This window comes from Rhamphochromis sp. 'chilingali' (genome assembly GCF_963969265.1).
Source record: "Rhamphochromis sp. 'chilingali' genome assembly, chromosome: 17".
Taxonomy (NCBI): Eukaryota; Metazoa; Chordata; class Actinopteri; order Cichliformes; family Cichlidae; genus Rhamphochromis; species Rhamphochromis sp. 'chilingali'.
The window spans coordinates 17181551-17207197 of NC_137944.1; the positions used below are offsets into that span (position 1 = coordinate 17181551).

The window sequence follows — 25647 nt, forward strand, 5'->3', positions numbered from 1 at the left end:
AGTTATGAAAGCTTTGCATCACTAATGACAGTCATTTCAGTTAGAGGTGTTGCTGACTTCCTTTTACAACCCTTTCCCCCCCTCTGCTTTTCATTATTTGGCCATGAGAGAGAGTCAAAATATGTATCTCTACTGAACTTACCCAGATGTATCTCCCAAATGTCCAGTCCTTTTACAGATCACAGCCTATGTTTGAATTCTACAAACCTGAGGCTCTTTAAATCTTTTCTTTCACACTCCGAAATGAGGAGGAAACATCTCATCCTTGTAATGCCTCTTCTTATTTCGTAACCTGGTGACTTGTAGAACAGAACCGAGTGTACTTTATGGTTGCCTGTATCCGAGGCCGACCAAACGACTGCCAAAATTCTCAGTTTCCTCAAGCAGGTCCGGAAGCTATTTCTAACTTTACAAGTGCAGTCAGTGGATGACAAGTGGTGAGAAACGATTCACATTACAAACACAGCAGATGGCAGAGACCAGATACGGCTTATAAGCACCGTGGCACTGTTAGTGACGCCTTTTGCTGCCTGCTTTATCATCACCTATGGTGGCTGGCTGGCACTCTTGTGTCAGCAGTGGAGACAACTATTGTGTTTGTGTGAGTGTATGTGTCTGCCACTGTCAGGCCTAGCCAGTATTTATTTAAAGCCCCAGAGCTATGCTTTAGTCTAACCCTCCCTGTTTACATTGGTTTCACTCCACACACATACACACATATATACACAAGCAGACATGTACACACCCACACAAATACACACGTTTGCAATGCATCATTATGAAGGCATGCAAGTAGGTTGGCTGTTGTGTGGACAAGGTTCTGTTCCACCTTGATGAATGGCTCTACTACCAGCTAGATAGTATCTGTATGTTTCTTGGTAATCTGCACTGAGGCTCTTTTCCAGCTGATAAGGCGATAAACTCCACTTGGGCTCCTTTTTGCATTGTGGTGTATTAGCTCGTTTTGGCTGAAATTATGCTGGTCACAGCTTTTAAGTTCGAGTGGAAGACTGAGATAAGAAATATGATACATCCTGTAACATTTTGACTGAAATAGATTAGTTATCACCAAGACGGATAGCTTCGAGTACACAATCTCAACCAAACGCAGTTGCGTGTCTGTTCTTGTTTCTTTCCCTTTTTTGTCATCGCCACATCTGAGCTGTGATACTGACTTGTTTTTCTAAACAGCATCTCATTTGTTCTGGAATGTTCAATATTTGCTCTTTTGCCTCTAATCTCTTTGAGGCATGCTCCATTTTTGACAATTTGCCTGAAACGGCACATAAGCAGGGAGTCCCTGATGTGTATGTTCGTCTCGCACAGTCCAAGGGTATTGCTCATTAAATAAAAGATGCTTGTGCGTGGTGTGATTGTGTTGCTAACAGCTGCTACTGTCTCTTCCCGTGCTTTAGAAGTGCTGACTTCCCTCTCTCGCTGGATCATTCCTTCTGGTTGTACAGCTCCTGGGACGGGAACTGCTGAGGCTAAAGAGATAGTGATTTCGCAGTCTACAAGATGTAAAATGAGTGCACTCAGTCATAGTCACCTGCTGGATAAGTAGATTGAAATTTGGGGATTTCAAAGGGAGGATTGTAGTGGAATGTTGATGGATTTTTTTCCCCTTGCATTTTTTTAAAACAGTAGAACATTTTCAGCTGGAGGAAACAACCCATGCCTGCACGAAAGCATGCTTTTAACGCGCACGTTTGTGATCACAATCTTCCTCACACATTCGTACAACATTATTTTTCATTGTTTTTCTTAGCAGCTTAATGCAGTTTTTATGCACAGCTTAGAAATTCATGTAACCTACAGCGTGCCGATCAGATGAACTTAGGTCTTGCACGTAAAGCTGCCGTGGCCTTGACAGAGACCTGCAGCTGAACTCATCCCCTTAGCACGATACAGTGACCGCGGAGACCTCTGTGAAAGAGAGGAGTTCAGGCTGAGGTAGGGTTGCCAACTCCCTGAAAAATAAATAAGGGACACCTCGTGGCCAGGGCCGGGCGACCCAGTTGTCTTCACCCTTCCCAGTGTGGTGAATTTTCTAGCTCTTTTTTTGTGTGTGAAATTATTTTTTTAACCATTTGACTTGAAGTTGATTTAAGTAGATGCATATTCTATTCTTTGTGATATGAACACATGGGAAACAAATGATCATTTAGCCATTTATTTTTAGCTCAAAATGACAACATTAACACAGTAAAACAGGTCTCTTTCTTAAACAGAAGCCTGTCATGCTTAACTTTTGAGAATATAAGTAAATCTTTCTTTAAAAGAACTCTGTCCTGCTTAACTTAAAATAATAGAAAACAATAGAAAGAAAAATATTCTTGTAACAGTGCACATTTAGTGCATTTAGTACAATTGGCTTCAGTTGAGGTATTATTTCAGCTTTTCTAATGCTAATCAGCTGCTCTTGTTTGTAAACCCGCTTGTTCCCATGATTACGCATCATAACTCATCATCATTATTCATCTATGTATTACTTTTATGTATTAGTCATCAATTTGTTGTAATCATCTATCCTTGCAGTTGTTTATTACACAAAATAAATTATATTATCACACTTCTGGCCACATAGCGCTGATATTCACTGCACATGCCCATATTAACGTTTTCCAGCCAGGTGTTTTCCTTTTCCCATTCTTCCCTTTCTCTGAGGGGAACAAACATTGCTGCTCTAATGCTGGGCTCACACTGTGCGATTTTTGGCCCATTTTGAGCCGATTTTTGAGTGATCGGACCGATTTTGGCCTTCATCGTGCGTCGTGTAGTATACGTGGGGTAACGAGAAGTGATTAACACCTCACGACCAGCTCCCGATCATCAATCGCTCGTGAGGGTGTCACCACAGGCGCTCACACTGCTCACGCGCAAACGTAAACGTTGGTGAAAAAGACGTTGCAGCACGGCTGTGCAGCGTGTGATCTGGACACAAGCGATGGAGGCACAACTTGTAGAACTTTGGAAAGCTCATCCGAGCCTTTTCGATGTGGCATCACAAAATTATCACGACCACAACAACCGTGAAAATAGTTGGATTTACACTGCTGCTCAATCACAGCTGCCTGATCAATGTTTTTCATTAGCAATTTAGCAAAGTTGATGGTAGTGGTGTGTCTGTGTGAGTGAAAGACGGAGAGAGCGAGCGACAGATTTTCTGTTATAACCTTCATGTTATGGAGGCACAGTGTGAGCACTCAGGTCGCATCAGAGCATCGGGCGGTATAGTGTGAGAGTACATCGTGGCATACGAACTTCTAACCCCTGCGAGTCAATCGTGCAGTTTGAGCAGGAGCTGAATAACGCGACTGAAAAAAATCGCACAGTGTCTGCCCAGCTTTAGGTGTACTGTCATCCGAGACTTGCACCGCAGAGTCGGCGTTTGTTCCCCTGTTGGCCATGCTTCTTGTTGTGGTCATCTGTTGTCTTCCGGTATTTTCTCCGCAAGCGACCTTTCCTCGACCAATGAGATGAGCGGTAATCTGAATTGTCATACTCGTGTGCTGTCAGCTCATTGGTCACAAAGCAGGAGAGGGGCTGGGAATTATGTTTTCAAACAAAGTGTTAATTCCATAAACATTTATAGACTACTTTTGATTCTCACTGTATTACGGGACAAAGTGCGTCCCTTATTAGCTCAATACGGGACAAAGTGCGTCCCTTATTAGCTCAATACGGGACGTGTACTTTTGTTTCGAAATACGGGACGATTCCGTATTTTAAGGGACGGTTGGCAACCCTAGGCTGAGGTCAGGCGTCCTGTTTGGCTGTTCAGCTGGATTTGCATTGACTTTATTTAACTTACCTATGGTTATGTTACGGCTTAAAGGTTTCAGTTGTTTGTAATGTTAGATGAGTTTAATCCCAGGTGTTTATGTTAATACAAGCTGTGGTGGTCAGAGGATATTGCACTGCCTGAGTGAAAACAATATGCAGAGAATAACAGACACTGGCTGGAAAGACATTTTAATATGTTCAAAATAAAAAGGAGAGTTAAGTACAAGTGCTAATAAGAAGCGGGTCATGCTATCCTTCTGCCAAGGAGGCGCCCTCGGGGACAAGACAAATTTAATTGTACATAAACAAAACCAGGCAGCAGCAAAGTGGCATGCAGACACCCCGGCCCTGCAATCTCGGCTTTTCCACGTCTCTATTTCTGCTGTTACATAATCGCGGACACCTCACATAGCCTCATTATCATTCTGTTTTCATCCAGACCATCTTTTTTCCTTCCCCCCCCCTTTTTCTGAAGGCTGCCTCGCTTGTCAGAGATGCTTTCTGCTGTTTGAAATAACAAACACATGGGGCCGTGTGGAGATGACACACATAAATGGTTATTAGTTTAATTTGCATTCTCGCACGCAAGTGCGCACCAAGATAATCCCACTCCTTTCACCTTGAAGAAAGAGCTCGGAGAAAGTATTCACAGTAAGCTGTTGCAAAATGCTGTTATCACTTGGGAGTTTGGAATTGTAAAAGCATGACTATAGACTCATTAGGTGTGCTTTTGTAGACTCTTGCAACCACAGAGGCAAAGTATGCCTTTTTCTGGGTTTGAAAAACCAGAACACTATTTTATTAGATATTTAAAAAATATATTAGGTCTCTTCATCATCCATCAGCCCATAAGTACTCTTGTAGAATATAAAATTTAATCCAGTGATTCCATAATTTGCTATATTCTAACAAAACTATCTTCAGAGATCCTTGGTTGCACCTGTAGGTAACAAATGGTACAATAAAATGAATGAGTGGAACATTTAAAGACATTTTGTGCATTCATTCATCCTTGTGAGATTTTCACAATTTTGTAGACATTATTTAGAAGTGTGTTTATACATTTCTGTCACAATTCAGACTTTCTGAAGTAACAACAGAAAGAATAGTATTAAGTTTATCATTAATGTAACATGAAAAGTTCTATATTTAATGAAAACACAGAAAAAGTAAAGAAACCTGCATTTATATCCACAACATTTGTCATGATACAGACTCCAGACTCTGTTAAATAATCATAAATCCATTACTGTGGATTTCTTATCAAACTGACCTTGCTGACATACACAGAATAGCAGGAAACAACGTTTTTATCTTCCAATCATAACCACATGATGAGGCCATCAGAACTGATGCAGAGTGCATCAGCTGGATAAATTAAAGTACTTTCTTTGTAAATTGAATTACAAGAGTTTGTACTGTGTAAAGATGTGTTCACATAACCATATACACCCCGTTTTCCACTTTATGAGAGATGAATGGGATCTTTCCTAAGTAAATCTCCCCTCTCCTCCAATGACCTGTTACATTTGATCAAATTAATCATGCATTATGTAAGCAACCACAGAGACACAAGCGGATGAGAGATAATACAGATACTTCGTCACAGATGAAGCTCTTTGGCTGCATCTGAAAATGGCTTTTCTGCCACTCATGAGCTGACACTCCAAAGATGAGAGCCATAGGGTATCCTCCACATGGCGTGCGCCCCATAGAGAGGTTGTCTCACCCTGCCAAGTCTGTCTAAATCCTGCTTCACTGTGAATGAGGAGGGACAACAATAGCAAGTCGGGCATAATCTATTTTCTGCTGAAGTGTTGGTGACAGGGTGTCTGTTTTGTCTTTGTCACACCCGTATACCGTAAGTCAGCTTGGTCAGAGGTGAGCCAACACAGGCCCAACACTCTCCCTTTCTTCATCCTTTCTCTCTTTCCTTATTATTTGGGCCTGTTCCTGTTTGTCTTTGCTACACTGTCATTTATGATATGACTTAAGGCCTCACAGTCACCATCATTTTCCCCTCTGATCCTGTCAAATAGGTGCCCCGAAAACTCCTTGTTACAAAAGTGTCAGCTGTGCAAGCCCAAAAGACCCAGGGGGCTTTTTTCTTTTTCTTTTTTTTTCATTACAAGTAAGGTTGTCTGGCTAGCAGCTAGCTCAGCTGCGATCACTCACCCTCAATATAGAGTGACAAGTAGATGATGCAGTCTGACACAGCTCTGTGCTTATGCTATGGCGTGTTGATTGTTGAGAGAGAGTTTTAATTGAGATTTTGATTGAAATGGCACTCACTTGCCCTATAAGAGCTAGCGTCTCTATAGTACATACACATATTTTATACAAATCCACAGTTGTATATATTTGTACATTGTCTGATGCAGTGTGACTGTCCTTCAGGCACAAGACAAGAGAAAATCTCCAATCATCCATCCTGCTAAAATATCTCCAAATAAGGCTCTAAATCTCCAACAGTTTTGTTTTTGTCTGGCCTTCAAAATTCCCTGTAGGGGAGATGAAACGAAATCTCCACAGAATAACAAATAATCACCTCACTGTTATCCTATTTTACTTTAATTCAGCCATGCTAGAGATCGAAGATCACACAAATAGCTTATTATGTATACTATTTTATTAATGTTATAATATCAATACAATACAAATTAGAGCATATTATGCATAAGGTGTTACAATGAGTTACAAAATGTCCTTTGTGACTTAATAAAGGGGAAAACCCTTCCCTTCCTGTCTTAGTGATGTTTTGAGGCAGCTTCAGTGCATCTTGGCATTAATTCTTCACTTTTCGCTCCTACTACTCTAGTCAACAGTGTCGCTCGATATTCTCACTTCAGGAGTCAAAAGTTCAGGTTTTGCCTTCAAATTGTTGCGCGTCTGTAGCGTGTCTATGGATTTGTGATAGCATTACGCCATCTACTGGACTCCAATCGGTAGCGCAACTACAACTAATCCTCCCCGAGATATCTGTCACTAGTCCACAGTAAGCACCCATATTGTAATTAAAATATTAATATTATTAAAATAAGTCACGTTATAGACGTGTGTAAATTGTTTTAAAAAAAAAAAAAACATTCACTGTGCTCAAAATGTGGAACCGTTGTCACAACGGTACCGTTTAGCCCCGGCCACATTTACAGTAACTCCACAACTTCAGCTTTCAAGATGGCGGCGGCCGTAATTGAAACATGCCATGTAGCTTGTTGTGCAAACAGGACGCCAAATGTTGTTTCTTGGGGTCGCGGAGGAACTATCGCTTATGGGACATGTAACTCGGTGGCTCTATACGACCCAGAGGTAGGACAGGCCGTCACTTTCTACTGAGAATCCGCTGTTAGCTGTCACAGCCAGCGACGAGCATGCTGAAGTTTTAAATGGGCCGATATTTGTTTTTATTACTCCAGTAAACTTGTTCTTTCTTTAGGAGAGGAGAGTTGTAGCTCTTCTAAACGGACACACCAGCAGAGTTAATGCGGTCCAGTGGGTTCACAGAGAGGACAGCGGTGAGTGTGGAGAGAATGGAGCTGATGGCTGTCAAACTGCTTGTGTGTGTGTGTGTGTGTGTGTGTTTGTTTGTTTCCGTTGTTGATCCAATGCTGCTCGTGCTGCCACAAAGGCAGCTGTTCTTTAAGAGCCTCGCAGAGGTTGCACTCGTGTTGAGCTATATTCCTGTCAGGACACTGTGCAGGTTAGTCACCTTATTCTGCAGGAAGCCTACAGCGAGCTCTCCAGAGACTCCTGGCACATTGAGAAACTATATTCCAAAAACGTTGCCATATGCTACAAGATTTATGTTTACAGTAGTTGTTACTGTGTTATGTGCGCCAAACCATCAAAACCGTGTTACTGTTATTGTCACAGCTCCAGAGGGTCATCTAGTCTCAGGAGGATCAGACAATCGGCTCATCCTCTGGGAAGCTCAACAGGATGGAAAGGTGAAGCAGCCGCAGCACATATTGCTCATACTGTTTCTTACACCTTGCCACCTCTTTAAACAGCTAGTAAAGCAAGTGCATGCTCCTTGGAGAAATGTTTGATTCCTCTCCATAATAATGGCCATACTTTCTGAAGTGATCTCCATCATGATTTGGCAGCATATAGGGTAGCACAGGTGGATTAAAAAAATAAATAAAATGTGATGTTTCCAGTTTATCCAGTCTGTTGAGTGTAAGGGCCACACTGGTCCAGTATGTGCTGCTGATGCCATCTACGTGGAGGACTCAAAGATACTGGTGGCCTCCTCAGCATCAGACTCCACAGTTAAACTCTGGCTCTGCTGTGATGCCAAACAAGGTAAGAGACAAAAAAAAGAGTGACTGATTTATTCATCAATTACAGTTGCTGTGATTCCTGAAATTGATAGTTACACTACAATTCTACTTATATTAAACTTGAATGATGTTCCCATAGAGAGGAACAGCCCCTCAGCTTGGATTTCCTGCTTAGGATGTTGAAGCAGCCCCAAGAACCCAGAGTTAATAGTCCGAGATGGCTGCAATGACCATAAACAGTAGTAAACACATAATAATATTCTGTCCTGCCACTGTTGTGTATTTGTGGCTCACTAAATAAGCCAAATAAGCTAAATACGCTTTTCCTGGAATTCATTAACTCAGGAGTAACTCCCGAGTTCCCAACAGCTAACTTCCTTTGTAACTGGAAGGCAGCATAATCACAGAAGCCCGACACAAAATCAAGAGTAATTGAATTAAAAGGAGAGAAGCTAGAAGATCTTATTTCATACAGTGGATGAACTGAGGGGCTGCGTCAAGACCAAAGATAAGCTAAATGAGGATAATTTTGAACGATGAATCATTCAAAGCTACTGTAGTTCAGTCTGAAACAATATGGAGCTGGTTAAGAGTGTGATTAGTCAGAAGTTATGTCTTCTTCTTATGAGGCATGGCTACTCTAAAGATCTATAGTTCTCTTCACATATTGTTTGATGTGTTTCAACAGAGATCCCTAAAGTGGTAGCACTGCAAAGCGTTTACCACAAAGAAAAAGCAATCATTTGTGAAGAGCTTTAAAAGAACAACATTTTTGTGTCCTTTAAGATTTCACAAGATATTAACTAAATTACATGACCTGGAAACGTAGGGGGTCTACAGCCACAAGCTAGAATGCTTCAGCATCCTTTCCCCTCTATATACCAACTATTAACTGACATATAAAATGTTAATTATTTGAGTTTATCATACTGTTTCTGATTACCTGTCTAGTAATGGCTTTCAGAGAGCATGGCAATGTTTGTAACTTGATTAGCGCTGTGCTGCAAAACTATTTAGGCTTGTCATGTATGCCACAGCACTTACAGTAGACTGTCTTCATGGTTCAGTGGACTTACTTACATTTAAGAAGAATTAGATGTATTTATTTGTAAAGCTTTACCTTCAAAGCTTCCAAACTAACTCACTCTTCTCTCTGATATAAATCTTAAAACTAAGTCACCATGTGCACAATAATTGGTTACAGGTACCGATCACCTTGCAAACTGAATGAGCCTCAGACTTTCCTAACTAGAGTCATAAATTCCCCTTGAACATCTAAAGGCTTCATTATCTGATTGTTCTTCTAAAGGGTAACGTGTATGTTTATAAACGTAGGTAAAACAACTTGCTGGTGATTTAAAAAAGAAATAAAAAGGCCAAATTTTAGATGGAATTTTTTATACCCCGTATCATACAAAGCTGTAGAATTATCCCTGGTAAAAACTGTGAGCATCTTTCGTGTTCCTGTCTGTCATCCATGATCCTTCCCTTGTTTCTAGCTGTCCCCCGTAACGTCTCCTCTTTGCTGAGAGTTCTCGTCCAGGTCTCAGTGCAGAAAAACATTAATGAAGCCTGACAGTTGTCGAGCTCAAGCGTGCGTTTTTGTGCACTAGGCATCACCTTGGGTTATATTCCCAGTTAAGAATACAGTCTATTTCAGATCGGTGCTGTTTGAAGAGCAGTGGCTCGAAATGTACTCTCTTCATCGGCGGGGGGAAAACTCTGTGTCCACATGTATAATGTCATCTGTATTATCTTAAATTATTTCCTGTTATTACATCGTGTTTAAAGTTTAATTTCATGTATGTTTCCTTTCCTCAGCTGAGTGCCTCCATAACTTGTCCTTTGGCAGCGGTTTCATGATGGATGTCTCTCTGGTACTGTTGCCAGGCAGCAGAGGTAAGCCTAAGCCGTTCATCCATAGACATCTCTTAAGTTATGAGACACACACACTCACACATACATTCTTTTTTCCTCTCTTGTCATCCATCTCAATTTACACGACTGCTTTAGAGCCTGTAACTGAACGTCATATTCAAACATTCAAAACTCTGTCTCCGTTTGAAGTGTCTCGCGTCATTTTGCCTCGCAATTTTACACGCTTTTCTGTCTGATTCATGCTGTGCTGCTTCCTTTCCATTCCGCTTCTGTTTATAAAACCTAGATGGGGATGTAAATGCATGAAGCCTGCTGTGAGAGCGAGAGTGTGTGTGTGTGTGTGTGTGTGTGTGTATGCGCGTGCTTTTGTGACTGTGTGAAAACTTCTTCTCACAGTTCCCATATTGGCCTGTGGGGGTGATGACTCTCGGGTGCATCTCTATGTGCAGGCCGATGGGCAGGTAAGCTCGGGTTGATATTTCTTTCAGGAAATGCTCTTTTATGTTCTTTGTGTGTACGCTTTCCTTTGAATTTCCACAGTTAGAGGGCAGTGTCTGACCCTTTTTAATCCCTCTACAATAGCTGCAGAGAGCCATGTCCCTGCAAGGACATGAAGACTGGGTTCGTGGAGTGGAGTGGGCATCTACAGGTGAGTGGTAATGTGTGTAGACTCTTTGTATCAGCTGTATAAGAAGGTTATTATCGTAGTAGAGTGTACGTGTGACACATTTAATTAAAAATCAAAGTACAGTAAGTCTTGAGCGATCTCTCACTTCATTTTATTATAATAGTTATAATAGATGCAACAATTGATTGAAACGTTTGCAGTTATATATGTAAACACAGTATGTAAGGCAAACAAAGTCAGCCGTTGGTATGGCCACCTTTATTCTTCAACATAGGCTGAACTCTTTCGAGCTCTCTTGTAATTTCTTTATGTAGTTTTAGGAATATTTCAAAAACCTTCTTGAAGGACATTTAAAGCTCTTCTTTGGATGTTTGCCAAGGAATAACTTTGAAAACCTGGAAAACTATTGCTAAAGACGGCTTTGAAAAACTGGAAGTCTTTCTCCTTAGAAGCAAAATGTAAAGATCTGAGGGCTGACTAAAAGGTTTTGCACAAAGACACAATCATGCTGAATCAACATTCAGTAACAATCATTATTTTATCATTTTTAGTTATTAAAAATTGAATAAAATAATGTTTGTTACTGGTCAAAGAGTTCTGTGGGTAATAAATGTACTAAGATTACTAAAAAGGGACCTGTTACGGGCACCGAACATATTAAAGAAAAAAGGACTTGATAACTTTGTGGTCTGGAGTCCCTTTATCCCTTTATTTACCCTTTTTATCTTATTTTCTTTTTTCTGTTATGGTAGTGTTTTATCTTCCAGAGCTTGAAAAGCATGCGCTTGATTTCTCACTTATCTTTAGTCGATCTTAAGAAAGCGGGATAATGCAGTTTCTGGGCTTTGAAAGAGTTAGATAACATGTTGCTGAGTAAATGCTGAGAGGTGGGAGTAGATTTCCTGTCCTGGCCTTTAACCAATTTGACAAGAAAGGCTGACATGTGGTCTTTGACCTTTGCAAATTGAAAAACAAAGAAGTGGAAAGGCAATTTTCTCCTCGCAGACCCAGAAAATGTCTAAAGCATGCATGTGGTTTCCATCTTTCCATGCCAAAGTCCAGCCTCACCATCCACTGCATTCAGACTATTTTGATAGCACCCGGTAATGCATGGATCCAATCCAGGCTCTACTAATTGTGTAACCCTCTTCAAGGGCACTTCATTACTGCACTGTTCTGACTGTGTAAAAGCTATTTCATCTCCTTAACCAACCCTCTTCACCAGTGTCTCCTTCCTACTCACAGTCTATGACCTACTTGGTGCTGCCAAGCTACGAGCCAAAAAAGAGAGAGAATGAAGTTTGTTTATATGAAGTATTCTCACAGGAATGACAAAAACCCTCTCTCTGCTGCGAGGGTAGTTAAATAAATCAGTCTGTTCTTTTATGATTCGACAGATGGCAAATTGGAGCAGTAGAGGAGCAGTTTATCATAGCTGTACAATATTGGGGTTCAGAACATGATTTCTAGTTTTGTATTTCTCTCTTTTAATCTGTTTTTTTTTCACTAGGTTTAATTATACGTTACTTTAAAATCAGCTTGACATCTGTCATGCACTAAAAGCTTTGTAGAAAGAAGTCTCACTTGAAAGGCTTTTAATATGTTTGCTATTTTTCCTCATAATTAAATGGTCAGAAAACATGGCCGTGTTGGCCTTTTCGCAGACTGTGCAGAAACTGCAAGATTAAGATAGTGAAAGTATCATAAATTAAAAGTCAAAGTTAAAAATGACTTTGATGCCCAGTTCTCGTTTTAAAAACACTGTTGCATAAGAAGTAGTCACCACTGCGCGTCGTTTCGGCACAGTTTGAGGCGAGTAGCAAAACAAATCATGGCTGTCGTTATCATTAGTGTCATTATGCTATGATTGACAAACTATAATGGCTTCATCCTTCTTATCCCAGCATTCTGGAGGCCTTTGGTGGTAGCAACACAGGACTTTTTTTTTTGTTATATCTGTTTATCTTGGCAGAGATAAAAATGGAACGGTGGCTACTGCACTAAAACTAAAACACCAGTGTGAGAGACGGGCACACTCAGGAATAGTGGCATGTGCTTTGTTTGCCACTTGTCGGCGCGTATTTGACCCGCATACCTGTGTTCTGACTGGCTACATCACACTCAGCAGCAATCTTCTCCTAACTAACAGATAAGTGATCAAAGTGAAATTAAACATCTAGCTGAGGCTTTAATGCTCATTACAAGGCTGAAAACTAAGGCTCAGTATTTAATTGTCCCACGTGGCTCGGCTTTGACCACTTTAAGCACGATGAGCTCTGCTTGAAACTGAGTGCTGAAGCACGCTGACTTCTGTTAGAAATCAGTGGAAGTTTTATTCAAAGGTGCTATAAATAATGATTTTAAATTTATGATGAATCAAATGACTGTCTGTGGGAAATTAGCCTACACTCTGCATAACTTTATATATTTTGTTTTAGCCACCAACAAGCTTCTGGCATAATTCTGACTGGATATTTGCCACTCTTCTGCCAAATATCCGCATTTTAACCATCTAGTTGTTGTTTTGCAGTGAAGTTGAAGAATTTGAAGGTATTCTTCCAACTTTGTTATTCCATCTCATTCATTCCATCCAGAGCATGATGCTACCACCACCATGCTTTCCAGTTCATGAAGGGGTTGAGCCTTGATGGTTCATGGGTTGCTTCTAACCAACTTCGTCTTATTTGAGGGTAACAGTTTGGGTCTTCTTCCAGACCTTGGCAAAGTTTTGACATGCCCAGATAAGTTGTACAGTTCTATAAACTGGTGATTGTGGAATCTGCAGCTGTTTAGAAAAGCTTCTGAAAGAGACTTGTCTAAGCCCTGACCTCAACCCTATTGAAAATCTGTGGACTACGCTTAAAAGCCGGGTCTGTGGACACCAATCTCAAATAATTTTAAATTTGTACACCCAGTTCTTGTTATTTAAAGTCACGGAAGATGTACAATTATTCCACACAGAACAGTACAAAGAAGTGATGAGGTTTTCAACACGTTCAAGTATACTAATGTGTCTGATCTCTCTATGGTTTTTTGGACTGTCATTGCTTCTGTTCGCACCAAAACAATACCACTATATTTCATAATACCACACATTTCATTGAAGGACATGATCTGATTAAATAAAACGATGCAAAGTGAGGATAGATTCTGCAATAGAATATTTTAAGAGCCGACACAAAATAACTTTGTAGTGAAGGTTTTTGGGTTTTTAACTCTCACTCATTCAGGTGGGGAGCTGTTATTAGCCAGCTGTTCGCAGGACTCTCTCATCAGAGTGTGGAGGCTGTGTGCCAAGTCTGGCACAGACACCCATGCAGAGGACAATCACAGCATCATCAAAATGAAAGAGGACATTTTTGAAGTGAAGGAGAGAGGTGAGTGGGCCACCCAGGCTTGATTATAAAAGGGGCGCTAATTAGCCAAATGAAGAGAGAAGGTTTTTGAAGGTTTAATGGCACATGATGGTTACAGACCTGTATGTATGTTTATACATAATTGTTTTTTTGTGTGTGGAATTTTTCAAATTTCATGCAGTTGTTCTCGTAATCAGACACTATTTCCTGTGGAGGTTTTTTTGTTGTTGTTTTTAAGCTGTTTTTTTTAGGCTTCATTTGTGTTCTTTCTACAGATAAGTCCTCGGTGTATGCTGTGTCCCTTGAAACGGTGCTGGCAGGCCATGAGAACTGGGTGTATGGGGTTCACTGGCAGCCTCCTCTCTATCAAGGTACCTTGATTAAAACCTGGGAGGAAATGCCTGCTATGACGCCCATTTTTGGGCATGCACTTGCATAAATTTGCCAGTAGGTCATTGCTACAATCTATTAGTTAGTCAAAAACACAATCAGACCATTTATTATAGATTCAGAGAAAAAAACATTTCAATCACTTACTCAATTTCCACAGCTGGTGGAAGTAAATGAATTGGCTTGGACACAAGAAGCATGTTTTTTTCCCCTTTTGTCTTTCAGTCTTGGCTTACAAAAGCCAGCGAGAGACTGTGACATTTTAAAAGGAAAAAGAAAAATCTTGTCTTGTTCTTGGTGTTTGTTGTAAATAGAGAGCAGTCAGTTTGAAAAGAGCAAAACATGTTCATCAGTACTCCTTGAGTTTTTGTGCTGCACTAAAAGTAAAGAGGTCGCTGAGATGATTAAAATAAGTAGTTAAAAAAAAACATGCTATGAAAATTTGACTGTTCAAATAATTTGCACATGCGGCCGAGAACAAAGGATGTTGGGAGTAGGATGTACTTCAGCTGAAACGTGATAAAGATGGAGAAGCACTGGCCTAATGATCAACTGTTAAGCAATTTTTTGATCTCCATGCTTTTCCTGAAAATAGATCTCTTTATCTCCTCCTGCAGGTGGCGAGCTGCAACAGCGTCTCTGTTTGCTCTCCGCCTCTATGGACAAAACCATGATCCTCTGGGCTCCTGAGGAGGGTTCTGGAGTGTGGATAGAGAAGGTCAGTGTTGTGCATGCAGGTCCACAGAGCCTACACACATATACAATAAGTGAATTCAGTCATTCTTGATAGTCAGCACAGGGTTTGTTCACACATCCACGGAGACTCGCACACCCACCTCCTCAGTCTATTTTGGCCAGTTTTCCTTTCAGTTGCTTGTGACATGATCTGGAGCCTGAATCCCCCCACCCCCCACCCTGCACCCTCCGCCCACAGTATCCCTTCTCCTGCTGTCAGTGCCCTTGCGTCAGTTTCCACTCTCCCTGACATTGAAGTGTCAGGAATAGAAGTGATAGACAGTGATGAAGAGGCGCTGAGCCCAGCACTGTGAGTTTAGCAAAGCCGGTGTTGTCCTCCCCCCATCCTCCCTTCTATTACTTACTCACACTGAGCCCCCCTTTTTTAACAGCCCATTCCCTAACACATCCAACAAGAGATGGAGAGGCTGCTGGTGGAAGATGTGCCATAGCCTCTGACTGCAGCACCTTTCCTATTTTTTTTTTTTTAATCATCAGTCTTTCTTTTTGACTCTTTACACCCACCTTTCATAATGTTCTCCTCCCTTTCTTTTTCTATCCCCTTCTGACATCATCTCTGGCCTCCTTTTCTTCCTCCCCCCTCCACCTCGTGTCTTTGGTGCCCAAACAGCTGCTGTTGTGCTAGAATGAGACTAAATTTAACTCAAGTGTGGATGGCAAAGAAAAAACAGTTCTCTGCCCATCTGCCCCACAGCTTTTTCTTTTTTTGTGCAAAGCCTATTCTCATGTGGTTCAGGGCTACCTCAGAGTACCTTCCTTCATACCTGACACTTACTGCATAGGCGTCTGATACAAACTACTGCCAAAGATATGCTCGGACGCAGAGGCATCCCAGAATGGTGGACCAAAAATGCTCTCACACACACATCGCACTCATCCAGTTGAACAGAAGTGGCTGACCTCGTCATGGCAGGCACCTCGGCTGTGATCACATTCTGCAGTAATGAATAAAATTCCACACTTGATCAGTTGCATTTTTGCACCTTTGATCTCATCGTCCACATTCAGAGCGACGAGCAACAAAGACTACAGAAAGGAGAAAATTCTAAAAGTCTAGAATCCGACAAAGGGACGATGATTACGACCTGAAGCGAGCATTGATGTCACAAATTCTTCCCAGTATGATTAGACAAAGCAGTCAGAGGGGAAAGAATAAGCAGCGATGGGCGTCAAGTTTAGTGCAGCCAATCTCCCTCCATAGCCAGATTTTTTTCTCTTGATACCAAGAATAAAGAAATAACCCCCATACCTGAAATAAGCTTTTTGCTGAATGTAAGAGTGCATAGCATACGAGTCTCTTCCTCTCTTTGCTCTCCCCTCCATTTCTTTTTGAGATTCAAACCCCTGCCTGCAGACGCTTTGTCACTTACACCAGAAACACACAGGTACAACAATGACACCTTGAATTGAATTAAACTCAATTTATATAATGATATGTTTTTGGGAATTAAAGGCATTTGAGTGTTTTCTCTACCCTCACAAAGGTTTTCTTTTTTGAGACTAGCATTTTTTTGGGGGGGGGTCCCACAGAGCTAAATGACCAGCCATGTGTGCCTTAATTAGCTGTTTTTTACAAAGAAGCGCTCCACTTCTTTACGCTGATTAGAGTAATTGGTGAGATTTAATGGAGAGCAGGGCTAGCAGTGGGATGGTTGGGGCCCACCGCTGCGTAAAGCACATCTCACTAACGAGGCACACTGGTAATTAACATCTTCAACTGACCACAGTGGGCCACCACAACACCTAGAGGGATTATCAGTTTGTGTGTGCGTGTGTGTCTGAAGATAACCTTTTATTTAGACCTTGGCGTATGTATCCTCCTCAGGGTACACTTAGTCGCATGGCAGATCACAGAAAGCAACAAAGTCCAAAGAGAGTTCTGTTTTATAGATGACGCTACAAGTAGTTCATTTCATGCAAAGTGAGTCTGTAGTTAAAAAAAAATCAGCAAGTCAACCGTGTCAGTAATGCAAAACATGTGATTTTTATTATTTTCTTTTTGCAAAAATCTTGAGCTACATGCCATTTCTTTATATTTTTTCCAAGGACCCAGACTTTCTTGTAAGTTTTTAAAGAGGTCTTGAGCAATAGTTCTTCGAGGTTTGTACATGACCATTTTCATAGGAATGTGTTTGTTTTAAGTTTATGATAAGCTACCTAATGTTGACCTACGAATCATTCAGGCACAAAAAGGGCACCTAATTCGAGAAATGAACCACACATGACAAACAACGCAGCAAACAACCATTTTTAACTTGCATCTTTAGACCCTTTATTACTAGCAGTCTGTCACAAAAGCACATATTCTGCCGTTACGTTAGTTGGAAAATACCAAAGGAAGAAATAAAGCAAAGACCTGATGGAGGCATTTGGAATTTCTGCATCGTCTTTGTGTCTGCTCTTCACTGAAGACTCATCAGAAATGGTCTCAGTGGAAAGGTGGCTGTCAAGGTTTAGGTGTGGCATTAGAAAGGAGGTACAATAGTGAGTATCTACAGCCATGCTTTTCATGGTTTGGAGCTGCATTTCACCAGCATGATCCATATTGCAACACGATCAGGCTGCGCTGAAGAACAAACCAAATATTAATTTTAAAGTTCGTTAAAATGGTCGTTTGTTCCTTACGTACTGTTTTTCCATGTAGTTTTGTATGTTTCATGAAATCACTGCAGCCATTTCCCATCATTCTTGAGCAAAATTAAGAAACGATAGGCGGCCCAAGACTTTTGCACACTACTGCGTTACTGAAAATTGAAAACCTGAAGAAGTTGCATTGGGTTCTGAGATGTATATCAGTTTTCTCTAAAAATTAAAGACATTAGTTTCTGTTGCTGTTAACATTATGTGTACACAAGCGTTAAAGTACTAAAAAAGTGTTTTTAAAAAGAATTAACAAAGACAAAACCAAATCATAAACACAAAAAGCTAAAAAAAAATATTCTTTTACACGAAAACATTTTTATCTGTACTTCCTAATGAACCACTTTCACTGAATTGCCAAATAATATTTCAAGTAATAACCCACACGTGACAGTCTGAACTCAGTTAAACACCCTGCAAACTTTATACTGAGAGCACTGTAATAAATAGGCGGCCCTTTTCTGTTACAAATAGTGTACACGTCATTGATTCATTCTTATTCTGTCAGATCTTTTCTGAGGCAAGCACAAATATTCCCACACTGTAGATTATGCTAAATGTCTGCCAAGATAATTAAGAGAAGTCCATTTTTGCATATATCATGGAAATAATCATTCACTATATCTTTTATTATATTTTACACGCATTGTATTTTTTTACAGGACTGAGAAAAACCGAAAAGCCGCTCTCACCATCTTTCAGTGTTGCTCCAAAAAAAAAAAAAAAATGTGGGTTTTAATACCTGTGCTTCATGCTGAATGGGTTTTCTCAGTATGGCTAAGCTCTCTCTCTCTGAGAATGATATATACCTCCCCATTTTTACCGTCCTTGTTCTATTACTCCCAAATACTCCCGCTACCCACTGTCCAGCGATAAGGCACACCACACATCCATATTGTTCCTGCTCTCGTAAACAAGACAGATGACGGCTTTTTGCCTCTGCGAGTTTTTACATGATTTACGGCTGCCCCTTGTGTGCAGAATTTTAAAATCAATCTGCTTAATGTTGCATCCCGTTCTCTCTCAATCTCGGCATCTATGTTTCTTCCAGGCGGTCTCTCTTTCCTCTCTCTTACTCTGTCTCTTTCTAGATGGCTGGAAGATTGTGCCATTCAAAGTAAAGGCATGCCTTTATCGCTGCCATTAGTTCCGCTGTGTTTCAGCCTGCATACGGGCATTATTTTGAAGGTCACTGTTGACCAGTATATGCAGGCGAGAACGTAGGATGATTGAGATCCTCAGTTTACTTCCACATACAGTACACTGCCGTAGCTAAATTATGTATGTTCTGCTGATACTGTGTTTTTGCGTAGCCTCTTAAGGTCTTTGTTTGATACACATTGTTCACTGTGTGTTCTGCAGTTTGCCTCAGGTCACTGGTGACAATAAACTACCCTTTTTAAAAAAAACAAAAACAAAGGTTACTGACCAAGCTGTACAATAGGGGAAAAAGTGTGAATTTAGCAATTCTCAAATTTCCTCATAGCCAGTACATATATCATTTTAAGGCATGGGCTAATTAAAGATGGAAGAGATACCTGGATACAGAACACAGTGCTGCTGAGGGAGCAGCGTAACACTCGAGGTTTGGTTTGACTGCTATCGATTTGAATAGATCTCCCCTTTGGGCCCAGTTTGCCTCCAAGGCCTCAAGGCCCAATAAAGCTTTTAATTGTTTGAATTCTTCATGGCAGTGAGAAGTTAACCTGGTCTGCAATATGCCCGCTGTCCTTGAAGTGTACAGACTCGGTGTGTCTATCACTGTTGAAGGATGAAGGTAGTTCTGGTTGCATCACTTGACAGCTCATGGTTAAAACGGCTCCCTGTGGCCTGAATACTCTGATTAATTTCTGCATTGTTTTTAAGTTATTTCTGTCGCGTAATCCCACATTGAATTGTACTGGTTATATAAGCAACAGCACAATACTAATATTGTCGTCTATTTCAGGATGTAATTTAAATTTTCTTTGGGTATTAATTTCAATGAATGGTTGAATTAATCCAGAATCCAGTGCAGTTTATCTTTGGAACTAAAGCAAAGCTTTATAGTCTGTATTCTTGTTGCCATCTAGTTCTTGTGGAATATAATTTTTTTGTTGTTGCAGTTCTCCTTTAACTTCTTATATCAAACTTGATTTATGTATTTCGCTTCTTTTCTCTTCTTGCCTTAGAATAAACTTTAAAGAAACTTAAAGTGAGTTCGGATGACCTCATAGGTTTAAACAGTGAATTTTCATTTGTTTGGGTAATTGGTAACTGCACTTAAATCAAAATGGGTTTTCTGTTACAGGCAGCGATTTGAATCCACAAAATTCAATACAAAACTGTCTGTATGCACAAAGGCAAGGTGCACATGATTGGACAGGTGATGAAAATCCTAAAGGAGTCAGTCGTTTTTCTGGCCATGATTACTGGTAATTTTAAAATTGGATGTCTTTTGTACTGCGAGCTCACACCACATGGAGGGTTTAGTCTCTATATAGCATGATGTACGGGTCACGAGCTCTCAACCAAATCCAATTTATGCAAATCTCTCAGTGTTTTTAAGCTCAAACATTTTTCATCATTATTTGTTTAATGTGATACGCTGGGCTGCAATTGCATTCATTATGTATTAGACAAATGTATTTGTTTGGAGGGGGGCAGAGTTTATTCAACTCAATTTTTATTATTTTAATTTTTAATTTCTTATTATTATTCAATGAGACTAATAAGTCTCATTTTACATAATTTCTCATCTGGCTTGCTGGCTTAATTTGTTAGGTTTTTATTTTTTTCCTGCTTCTGTCTGCTATTACGGAGTCTGTTAGTTAATAAGTCTTAGAGGGAGACTGAGAAGAGCTTTGACAATCCTAACTTCTCCCTCCCTCAACCTGTTTTGCATAAACCTCAGCGTGTAGGCTTACATAGAACCAAGAGGAGACACATGAGCTTTATGCACTACTGCATGTGAGATTGTTATATGCAGCAGGATCCTTTCTTTACGCCGCTGCTATTTCTCTGTATGTGACACTTAATGCACGTTAATGTCAGCGATGATTGTTGAGTCAAGTTTACTTATATAGAAATCTACTATACATCTTAAATAATCAAATAACATAAAAGCATGGGACAAATTGACATAGTTTAAGAAAGGAAACATAAGATGAGCAACCCTCACACACAAAAGGCTCGCAGCTCATTCTGATTTAAAAGCCAAAGAATACAAAAGGGTCCAGATGTGAAGAGGCAGTTTGGCAGCCACATTTTGTGAGTAGAGCAACTGCAAAGGCCTGATCTCCTCCATGCTTTAATCTGGACCTCTGTACAGATAGGAGCATTTGCAGACCTCTGTGATATGTTGAAAGATCAGAGAGCCAAGAAGGCCCCAACCCATATAATGCCTTAAAAGCGAATAATAAAATCTTGACTTTTATTTTGAACTCACAGGCAACCAGTATAGGGACACTGAGATAATGTGGGAGATATGTGGGGTCTCAATTGCACGTGCCAGTTGATAACCACGCAGCAGTGCTTTGGAGCAGCTGCAGTCGGCTAAGCAGTGACACACTGACACATGAATAAAGCTTATTACAGTAGTCAAGTCGAAACAGAGGAGTGGCTTCACTTTTGTGAGTAGACTGAGATAAAAAGAAGCTAGTTTTAGCATTACTTCTAGGTTCCTCGCAAAGTTTTTTTTTTTTAAATAATGCATCCCAATAAGTTTGCCCTCAGTTATTTTTTTTCCTTTCCCGCCAGGTGCGTGTTGGGGAGGTTGGTGGTAACACTTTAGGCTTCTACGGCTGCCAGATGAGTGCAGACGGCTCCATGATTCTAGCTCATGCTTTTCACGGTGCACTACATCTCTGGTGCAAGGACCTAGACAAAGAGGTGAGAGCCATAGATGTGGTGATTATACTCAAACTTTCAAGTCAATGTCCTTTACTTAGTTGCATCTTAACGTTTTTTCCCCCCATTATTTCCAGAAGAAGTATACATCGTTTTTATGTTGAAGCAGAGTGGCAGTTCAATTTGAAATAAGATTCACTGTTTGTGCATTTCCCCTCGGCTTCACTGTGAGAGTGTATTTGAGTGTAATTAGTCACACCAGGTTTCCTGCCTGCCACTCAGTATGACTGGCTTAGCATTTGTCTTTGTTGCTTGTCCCTGAAATTGAATAAATGTCTCAAGGCCCAATGATTTAATTCTGAGACAACTGGGTTTACATTTATACCCAGTTGGAACTTACATTTACAGTTCAACACAAACCTGAGGTTGTGTTTTAAAATAAATTTGCCTCTGAGACAGGAACATGTACCACTGATATAGCTGTTAATGTCTAAAACCAGCTGAGCAGTTAGGATCCTTTCTTCCAGGGAGAGTGGAGACCTGGAGTTGTGATATCAGGTCACTTTAATGCAGTTCAGGACCTGAGCTGGGATCCTGAGGGTGAGTTCATCCTCAGTGTGGGCTCTGACCAGACCACCAGGCTATTTACTCCATGGAGGACACAAGAGAGCAAAAAGGTAAAAACAGATGCAAAATTAGCAGCATTGAATCATAACAACAGCAGTTACAGTGACCTTTCCGTCTCACTATATGGCTTTAGAGATATGATACCATGAAAATGTGTTTGAGGTATATTAGTTATTTCTTTTTTTCTCGCTGCTCAACAAAAATTCAAGCTTCGTTTAGCATAAACCCTACAATCCGTGCCGTGTCGAACATGCACACATTCAGTGTTTCCCTGAAATAATCCAACAGCAGCCAATCCTTCAATCTCAGTTCCAGAAATCATTCGTTTCTGAAAGCTTGACCGAAAAGTTATGTCTTCTACTTAGATTTAAAAATGGTCAGCTGATACTTGTCTGAGGTGTTTTGGTCTTGTACCGGCATATCTACCACATTTGCCGGTACAAGACCATATAAGGCTTTAAACAGAAACAGCACCACTTTTTAACTCTGTAATGCACAAGGAGGCAGTGCAAGGCTCTCTTGGTTCTTGGTTTTTTATTTTTGGACTCATTGAAAAGGGGTAAAAGATGATTGACTAACTCCAGTGTATCACAGCAGTCCAGTTTAGATGTAACAAAACATGCACAACATCCACAGTATTTTTTTTGTCTCTCAGATGTCAAATTTGTGTTAAAGATTATCCCAAGGTTCTTAACTTGTGTTGAACCACATGATTAATGACTTACTACTTCTCAGGCCCCAGTCACACAGGCCTAGAGACCAGTGGGAGGTCTTACATTTCAGGGAATGGTACTTTATACAGGAATGCTATGGGGAATGTGTGTACTCTGCACACTTTTTCAAGTTTCACTCCAGCTCAGAGAAAAAATGGCAAGTGTGCGCAAGCCAGAGTCTTCCATGCAAACAAGGGGCAACTGCAGCAGTCTGCTTGCCATCAAAGTAATCACAGGAATGATTTCATCCAGTATCTGGCAGCGATTAGATGTTAACAGGAGTTGCTGACCATGACCGTGTGACTTTAGAATTAAATAAAATTGCCAAATGGTAATCTTTGTCTAGTGATTTGGATACATGTTAAATCTCACATTGTCATGAAATAAAACCGTTCTGATTTCTACGTGTATCCTCATTCAGTGGCAAGATTAAAGAAATAGGTGCCCAGTTATCAGAATCAGAATCAGAATCAGAATACTTTATTGATCCCTGGGGGAAATTATTTTTTGTTACAGTGCTCCATTTTAAACCAACATTAAGACAAGACAGACAATACGCTAACTAAGAATAGTACAATATATACATATATATACATACATACATACATAAGTCACTTATAAATAAATATTTGGAAAAGAAACATGTGTAGTTGTAGCAGCAAACAGTGTGTTAAGTGGATGCGTTGTACAGGGAGATGGCCACAGGCAGGAATGATTTCCTGTGTCGTTCAGTGGTGCTTTTCGGTAATCTCAGTCTCTCACTGAACGAGCTCCTGTGACTGACCAACATGTCATGGAGTGGGTGGGAGGTGTTATCCAACATTGTCTTTATCTTGGACAGCATCCGCCTCTCCGACACCACCTTGAGGGAGTCCAGCTCCATCCCCACAACATTGCTGGCCTTACGGATCAGTTTATTAAGTCTGTTGGCATCTGCGACCCTAGTTAAAAAACGACTACTTGTGGCCGCACTGCATTTATTTTTTTTCATCATTTAATATATGAACCATATTTCATGCACTTGTATTTAATGAATATCGTTGCCATTCAAATGATTTGCTTCGTCTTGGCTCGTCCTAACAGTTGCTACTTAGCGTGTTGTTCTTTTTTGGCGTAGGCCGTTTGCCTACGCCAAAATATATATGCAGGTTCTAGTGTATTATTCTTTCCATTTTTTTAAAATGTCTTTAGGCTATATCTAATTTAGTTTCAACACTATATATATTCTAAGATGACTCAGCTGGGACTGAAACCAATATTGCAGTGGGGTAATATATTAAAGTAAAAGATTACACTTCTAAATTGCCAATATAGTCATCCACCTAGCATTTTAGAAGCAGGGCAAGACATACCAGTTTAGCATTCAGTTGGGGTAGAAACATTTGTAGTCACGCTTCCTGCTTCCACTACATTATTCAAGTTGCCAGTTTGGATTATTGCCACAATACCACCTGATTCTAGTGCCAAATGAAATCTAGTTATCACAATGGAGGCTTCCATCGTCCCCTGTGAGAACACTTTGAATCTTAAGCTGGAAATGTTTCACTTGCACGAGAGAATCAATGGTGTATTTGGCGTCGTTTCAAAGGCCTGGGTTTTGGGCCAAGAAAATAAATCCCCAAACATCAGAGATCTATCGAAAAGGGAGGCACTGCCCAACGCGACCAAATGAACAGAGCCACGTGTTCAGCATATGTTTTTGTGGCTGTCATCACTGCAGGTCACGTGGCATGAAATCTCTCGGCCGCAGATCCATGGATACGACATGCAGTGTCTGGCCATGATCGGGAGGTTTCAGTTTGTGTCTGGAGCTGATGAGAAGGTCCTGAGAGTATTTCAAGCACCTCGTAACTTTGTGGAGAACTTTGCTAATATATCTGGGACTTCAAAAGAAACTCTGTTAACATCCTGTGTAAGTGTTCAGCTAAATGTGTATCTAAAGAATATTTGATTTTATTCTGAAGGTATATTATTCCCATTGGTGGAAATGTTTGGAATTAAATCTTACGAAAGCTTTATTCTCTGAAAAGTACTTAATGGACTGTTCAGTCCCCTTAAAAAGCCTTTGCAGTCTCTAACACATGAATATACCTTCTGCGTTTGTTTCAACTATGTCAGGACTCTGCCGACCTCCCAGAAGGAGCCAGCACACCTGCCCTCGGGCTGTCCAACAAGGCTGTATTTCAGGGTAAAATAAAAAAATTACACCGCAGTTTTGTTTGATGATTTCCATCAAAAATCAATTTCGCTTCACTCTGTAGTTTGAGAAAGCTTATTCATATGCGGGTTTGTTCATCGCTTTTGCATAATGTAACAGTATAATTTCAATTTCCAGGTGACCTTGTGCCGAAAAACAAAGAAGAGGGGGAGCAGTTCAACAGGGTATCTGACCAATACCAGGAGTCTTACTTCCACCCACTCAACCTGACAGGTACTGCTGCATGATCTACACTTTCAAGTATTTTTACAGATGACCTAGTCTCACTTAAAATGTGGTAAACCTCTCTGATAAATAATTTTGAAGCCAAAAGGGCATCCCTGTTTCCCTCTCGAGTCTAAAAGCCTGAGTCATACTCGTCATTTAAGAGTTTGAGAGATATGCCTATTGCTGGTTGCTCTTATAAGAGCCGATGATATGCAGTTAGTTAGAGCTTTATTTATAGAGTCCACTGTGTTTTCTCTTGGGGAGGTGGGCTGCTGAAGGCTGATGGTATCACAGCAGGAGAAAGTTTGGAAAAAGAAGAGCGGTCTGGAGCCAGTAA

The 25647-nt window shown here is 40.5% G+C and overlaps 1 protein-coding gene across 1 annotated transcript in view; it reads left to right on the forward strand.

Annotated features, from left to right (window-relative positions):
• The first annotated feature begins 6937 nt into the window (after positions 1-6937).
• Positions 6938-25647, forward strand: part of elp2 (elongator acetyltransferase complex subunit 2) — a 33728-nt gene continuing 15018 nt past the window's right edge. The window contains exons 1-15 of the mRNA XM_080862288.1: positions 6938-7095; positions 7223-7301; positions 7660-7733; positions 7947-8091; positions 9891-9968; positions 10344-10408; positions 10530-10596; positions 13806-13952; positions 14207-14302; positions 14939-15039; positions 21456-21587; positions 22073-22222; positions 24606-24797; positions 25004-25073; positions 25221-25316. Of these exons, the coding sequence (XP_080718414.1) occupies positions 6964-7095; positions 7223-7301; positions 7660-7733; positions 7947-8091; positions 9891-9968; positions 10344-10408; positions 10530-10596; positions 13806-13952; positions 14207-14302; positions 14939-15039; positions 21456-21587; positions 22073-22222; positions 24606-24797; positions 25004-25073; positions 25221-25316 (1624 nt within the window). The 5' untranslated portion in view covers positions 6938-6963. The remainder of the gene's footprint in view (positions 7096-7222; positions 7302-7659; positions 7734-7946; positions 8092-9890; positions 9969-10343; positions 10409-10529; positions 10597-13805; positions 13953-14206; positions 14303-14938; positions 15040-21455; positions 21588-22072; positions 22223-24605; positions 24798-25003; positions 25074-25220; positions 25317-25647) is intronic.